This window comes from Vitis riparia, chromosome 7 (genome assembly GCF_004353265.1).
Source record: "Vitis riparia cultivar Riparia Gloire de Montpellier isolate 1030 chromosome 7, EGFV_Vit.rip_1.0, whole genome shotgun sequence".
Lineage (NCBI taxonomy): Eukaryota > Viridiplantae > Streptophyta > Magnoliopsida > Vitales > Vitaceae > Vitis > Vitis riparia.
Window position 1 is genome coordinate 8,211,850 of NC_048437.1, and position 6,265 is coordinate 8,218,114.

A 6,265-nucleotide genomic window follows, 5' to 3' on the forward strand; every position below is an offset into this window, starting at 1 on the left:
AAGGGCTGGTAGCTGTAGATCTTGTTTGGGGAATGTAGTGGAAACTGGAAAGGATGAAATGAAAAATGGGCAGTCTTTGAAATCTCCGCTGTGTTCAACACACAAACTATCCCTTTCGCGTCGTTCACTCCGACCGTCCTCTCTACTCTCTCCCTCTTTCCCTCTCGGAAAATGGCTACCATCTCCAACACTCTCTTCTCTCCTCTCACTTCTCCTTCCCCTCTATCTCCTCGTCGACCCTCTACATTCACCGTTTCTCTCTCTGCCCCTCGCTTTCTTTCTCTTCAATCCAATCCTCGATCCACCTTCATCGCTTGCGCTTCTCTCGACGCTGGTAAAGGAGACGTTCCCGTCGAAAAGAGTATGCTCTTCTTCCGGCATGTCTGCATTGATTCTTTTGTTTTTCTATCATGTTTTTCTATTCTGTTAGGTTTTGTGTTCAAATTTTTTCTGTTTTTTGTTATGGTTGTTCTGTAGCATATTCAGCATTCCCTACGGTGATGGATATTAATCAAATACGGGAAATTTTACCGCACAGGTGAGTTTCTGTATTCGTGGTTTCATGCATTTGAGTTTCCCTTTGGTTATTTTTTGCTGTTCTCTGTTTGGTTGATGTGAAAAGGGAGGAAAGCAGAAGGAAAGAAAAATAAAATCTTGAATTTTTGTTTGTTATATTGGTTTATGAAAATGCTAAACCCAGCTTAACTAAGCCGAATAGTTGATTCTAGGCTAAGATGGAAAATTTCAGTCTAATGTCCTATTTTATTTTTTCTTACATTTTCTCGACAATCAAATTCAGCTTAAACCTTACATTTTCTCGACAATCAAACTCAGCTTGAAGTTGCAGTCTTCCTTTTTTCTTTTCTTTTCTTTTCTTTTCTTTTTGTCTCATTACTTTGCATTGTATCTCAGGTTTCCGTTTCTTTTAGTGGATAGAGTGATTGAATACAACCCAGGGATCTCAGCAGTAGCAATTAAGAATGTGACTATAAACGATAACTTCTTTCCTGGGCACTTCCCTGAGAGGCCAATTATGCCTGGTGTGCTCATGGTTGAGGTAATTTGCTTATTGCCAAACTTCATGTTCTTCATTTGAATTCAATTTACTAGAAAATAACAGAAAATGTTTGAAAAATAAAGAACTCGACATATTTGTGCACATTGAATAAGCAATGGTTGGGCTCTAAGGACTTGGGTCCCCTTAATTATATATGTTAGTCACAGGATTCTTCCCATTGGGATTTGTCTCAATCTTTCTTTTCTCTTCTTTTTTTTCCCTTTTAAGTCTAATGTTCCCAATTGTTGAAGCTTTTACGTGAAAGCTTCTTCTTAGGTTGCCACATGAGAATAACAATCATTATTCTTGTCCAGTTCAACTTTGGCTTTGAATTCATTATATCCCAAGGTCTTTTAATAATTTCCTTGATTTTAGACTCTTGGCCACTTTGGAGTAACTGGTTGGTGTTTTGACTATAAGTTTCATTTTGCAGGTTTAGGAGAATTTCATATTTTTGTAAATTTTCATTATTAGTGAAGTTTGTTGACTGTCATTAAGCAGACATAGCCTTTTGTTGGGTGAATTTTACAATCAGTCAATTAGCTCATTGTCTGTTCTTTTTATTTTATAATTGGGTATATTTTATGGGAACATCAGAATGATGATTAACAATAGCTGCATGAGTTATATTTGTATGACATGTTCTAAGTGTTATGAAGATCTTTGGAGGGATTGGCTTCAGCACTAAAAGTGGGGTACACAGTTTTTGGAAAACATATGATGCAGTCACTTACCAACTTATCTCAAACTAGTGTTATGGTTATTGGTTTATGATTCATGATGGAGCTTTAATGTAGAATTTCTTATACCAGAGAACATGAATAGTATTTAGCATTCTTGAATTGACAAGAAACCCAGACAGTCAGGAATCAACCCATTAACTGAGTTACTATTCTCCATTAGGACGGGCTCCTTGTTGGATGATCCAGATGAAACTAGGAATTAGGTATACATTGTTCTTTGCTTCCTTCTGGAAAATCAAAGTCTTTCCTTCATCAGCTGAGATCCGTGGGAGTTATCTGACCATTAGATTGACATGAATAAGAGGTCGTGCACGGTTTGTATGCAGTTTTATTATTGTGTGTGCTAACTGTGGGCCATGAGGAGTAGTCTTCAAATTTGTTGAGATCTTAACATCTCCCATAGAAGTGTTGAGTCTGACTCAGAGGGGGCTATCTCCATCCACTGTCCTCCCACTTGGAGCTTCGAGCTCCCATGGCTGATTGCAAGCACAATTACCCAAAATAGCATTACTCATCCTCGGAGAACGAAAAGAATGTGCAGATTATCCAGCTAATCTTGAACTGAGCAGACTACTAGTCCATTATCTTAATTGAGCCTACAAGTGAATCAAGCACCTTTTGGCTACAGATGCTCTGGAAGTTTCATTCCCTCTTCATAATCAAGCTGAACCCTTTTCCCATATCTTGGAAAAAACAAATCCTGTTGTTCCAAAGTAACTGAGCCCAAATAATTGGAATTTAAGGTTATATTGTTGATTTTAGATACACTAGGTGGGCTTTTTTATAACAGTTGCAAAGAAATTGGCAAAGAATTTATCTCTTCCTTTTGAATGTGGATGATGATGTTATGATCTTTAACTGAGTCCCAAAGATCCCATTTGGCTGCAGATTCTCAGCGTGTTGCACACCTGAATCCTAATCAAGCTTGTCCTTTTCCCCTTTCTTCAAGGACAAAAAAAAACAAGAAATATTTGTACATTCACTATAATCTTTTTCATTTGCTTAACTTGTTAAGGCAAGACATTGATCTAGATAGAGCTAAAAGGTTGACAAAGATGGACATAGCCTAATAGCTGGGATTCAAAGCTTTTCTGTTCTTAAAATGTTAAGATAAACAAATGGGTGCAAAGGAAGGTTCAAAGAATTTATCTTCTCCTTCATTGACTTGTAAAATTTTGGCATTGAAGTTCATTGGTTGTTAATTGATACTTAATTGGGGGAGGAGTGGTGGGAGGGAGGACATCAGAGGTGGTATTTTTAAGCTTTTACTTGATTCTTGGCACGTCAACCATATATTAGATATAAACAAACTTTTTTATTTGTTATGAATAAGGAAGTAAGACATTCGATTTAGCATTAGTTATACAATGCTATTAAACATTGCACTTCTTTTCTTTTGCTTCTTATTACTTTTTGTTAGGCAACGGGAATGAAGCGCAACTAACAATAGCATTCTACATGTGGTGCTAAATGAAATGTCTTACTTCCTTGTCTATGACTCCATGCCAAATATAACAGTTCATTTATGTCCAATGCATGGTTGACATCACACTTATACTCTGATTGGCATATCATAATTCCTGGTACCCTTTTGTGGCACTACTTATTCAGCTTTTAATACATGGGACTTAGAGATGATTTCCTTCTTTTGTTTTAGGGATTTTATTTTCATGTTATTGCCATATGACTTGCATCTCATCAGGAGCTTCAGGCTTTTTTATTGCTGACTTCAAATCTTCATACTTCTTTCATCCTTGTCCTCTTACACTCAGATTATCATAGGTTTTCAGTGCTCTGTACCAGATTATTAGAGTCCAGCACTCTATATGTTATTCCCTATCAGATCACTCTTTTTTTTTGCCATATTCACCTAGTTATAATGCTGTGTTCACTTATTTTGTCACTCAACTTTCTGATATAGCCATGTCAATTTGCAATTTTTTTCCCTGTTCTCAACATTCTGCTTCATACAATATAATTCTCCAAATTATTTTGAAGCTGGGTGTTCCAAAGCAACTGCAAGTGATTCCAATTTGGTATCCATTGCTAATTTTGCCATTAAATGGGTATTTGCAATCAACACTCAATAACATAGCATACTTCATAATATATATAGCCACATATTTCATTCATAATCAGTGCAACAAGATAATTTCTTCCCCCAAGTTCATAATCACTCCAATATATTGCTTTGCAACTCCTTTATTTTGGGACATCCATATCATTATCTCACAATTGGTTTTACCACAAATTTCTGTGAGTTGATGAAGATAACCTGCCTCTTCTTTTTGTTGACCTATAGTTGTTGCTCTTCCCCTTTGCATCGGAATAAATATGTTTTTGGGCATTCTCTTCAAAGTGAAAAGTGTACATTCTGGCATGAATCCCAGCAATCACTTATTCTGATTCTACTTATTGATCATCTGTAATAGAAGTTAATGTTTTGGTAGAATTGTCACACATCATCCTTATCATGTCCCACAGGATTGTGGGCCAAATTGATTGACATCCCTTTAAAGACCAAACGAACAAATGCCTACATCGGGGTTGTAAATTGGCTCTAATACGATTTGTAACAACTTGTTCTTTCTTATGTAGATATTATCCGCTTTAGGCCCAATGGGATCTCACAGCTTTAAAACATATTTATATGATTAAGAAAAATTCATACATATGTGATGCTAAGAATTGCTTCCTCTATCCATGTGGGATATCACATGGATATTCTGTCAGTATGAAAAGTTCTTAATGTTAGTTGACTATCCGATCCTCTAGAAGATTGACCAAGAATAATACCTATAGATTCTCCCAATTCGGCCAAGTTGCTATAAGTATGATTCTCACCATAAAATAATCAACACATCTAAGATATGCTCCTGTTTTAGCTTTGACTAGTTCAATAGATGAGAATGAATAATAGTTTTAGCTTGTTCGATACAATACAAGTATGAATGCTTGGATGTGTAGTAGAGAGGTGCATGGTCCTAGTTTCAAATCCTACTGCCGGTTAAATACCTTGATTTACCCAGTGCTGGGTGTTGCGGGCGCGATCTGCAACCCTAGGTTTGGGTCTCCCTGGATCAACCTAAGGGCTTGATCATGGAAAGTTCCTCAATCATTAAAAAAAATAACTATGAATAGAGCTCTTTGGGCTGCTATTTTCAGTAGGGAATAGAGGAGAGACCCATTATCTATGACTGTGGAGCTTGCGCAGGCCTTACCTGACCTGGGGATGAAGGGTGCATCATCCAGGTGAATCAAGGCCTGCAGAGGCTCCACAGTTTACTGCTTTATTGTACTAGTTTGGGCTTCTGTGCACGGGAGTTGACTGTCAGACTTTGGTAAAGAGACTGAATTGCAACCTCCTGCACAGAAGTCTGAGGACACATTAATGGGAAAGAAAAGTGTAATCAATAGCAAAGTGCTAATTTTATAAAATCCCTAATAAAATGAGGATTTTCATTTTAGTGGGCAGAACCAGCTATCAAACTTTGGTCTCAACTTCTCCCTTATATTTCATAACTATTTGGTCGTGGGACCTTTTTGTTTTTATTTTGTTTGTTGGTATACAATGCCTCAGATCTCCCTAGGGATAACCAAATCACTGATTTTTATACCCCTTGCAGTGTTTGTTCTCCAAAATACATCACCGTTTAATATCTGCCTACTTCACAAATAGAAATCTAGAGGCAGTTTTTATAATGTAACATTGTTCCTACATGTCTTCAATTTGAATTAAAATTCTCCTGCCAATACGTGCAGTCATTTGTCCTCGTTCCAAATGGAAAAACCATCTTTAGACTAGTTTCTTTCATCGTGTCCCAATTAATACTTCTAGCTTCAAAGGAGTGCCTTTATTTCTGAATTTTTTCCCATTGCAGCATTGCTAAAATTGTTATTTGTTAAATTCTTTTTACAACCCTGTTTCTATCAAGTTCGCACTTGGATACATTACATGTGCCTCTAGTAATTGCTGATGAAAGTGGTTGGTGGGTCCAGGCAATGGCTCAGGTTGGGGGCTTGGTTATGCTTCAACCTGAAGTTGGAGGCTCTCGTGAGAATTTCTTCTTTGCAGGAATCGACAAAGTGAGGTTCCGGAAACCAGTCATTGCAGGAGACACTTTGGTTATGCGAATGACTCTGGTTAAGCATCAAAAACGTTTTGGAATTGCAAAAATGGAAGGGAAGGCATATGTAGGAGGTGAGGTGGTATGTGAGGGCGAGTTCTTGATGGCTACAGGGAGCGAATGAAGCCCCTGCTCAGTCGGGTACTTTTCTAACCATGTTCCCCTTTTTCCCCGGCTAAAATCATAAGAACCTCCATGTTGTTTCTTCCTTCATTTTGCTTTTCCTACTTTGATAATGCACTTCTGTAGCCTTCTAAATTTTGGGGTTACTAGGATATGGTTGTCATGTGTGGATTTCTTGCGGAGTAAATGATATGACTAAACTTTCACCACTTGAA

General features: G+C 37.4%; 1 protein-coding gene across 1 annotated transcript; it reads left to right on the plus strand.

Annotated features, from left to right (window-relative positions):
* LOC117919427 (3-hydroxyacyl-[acyl-carrier-protein] dehydratase FabZ-like) lies at positions 1–6,265 on the plus strand. The gene is made up of 4 exons (XM_034836631.1): positions 1–361; positions 478–538; positions 913–1,057; positions 5,800–6,265. Exons 1-4 carry the CDS (start codon positions 172–174, stop codon positions 6,049–6,051), a joined length of 648 nt encoding a protein of 215 aa, XP_034692522.1. The 5' UTR covers positions 1–171; the 3' UTR covers positions 6,052–6,265.

Coding starts and splice junctions, on each gene's coding strand:
- LOC117919427 (XM_034836631.1), top strand. CDS start 172: ATGGCTACCATCTCCAACACTCTCTTCTCTCCTCTCACTTCTCCTTCC. Junction 362..477: donor AGACGTTCCCGTCGAAAAGA/GTATGCTCTTCT, acceptor GTTGTTCTGTAG/CATATTCAGCATTCCCTACG. Junction 539..912: donor CGGGAAATTTTACCGCACAG/GTGAGTTTCTGT, acceptor ATTGTATCTCAG/GTTTCCGTTTCTTTTAGTGG.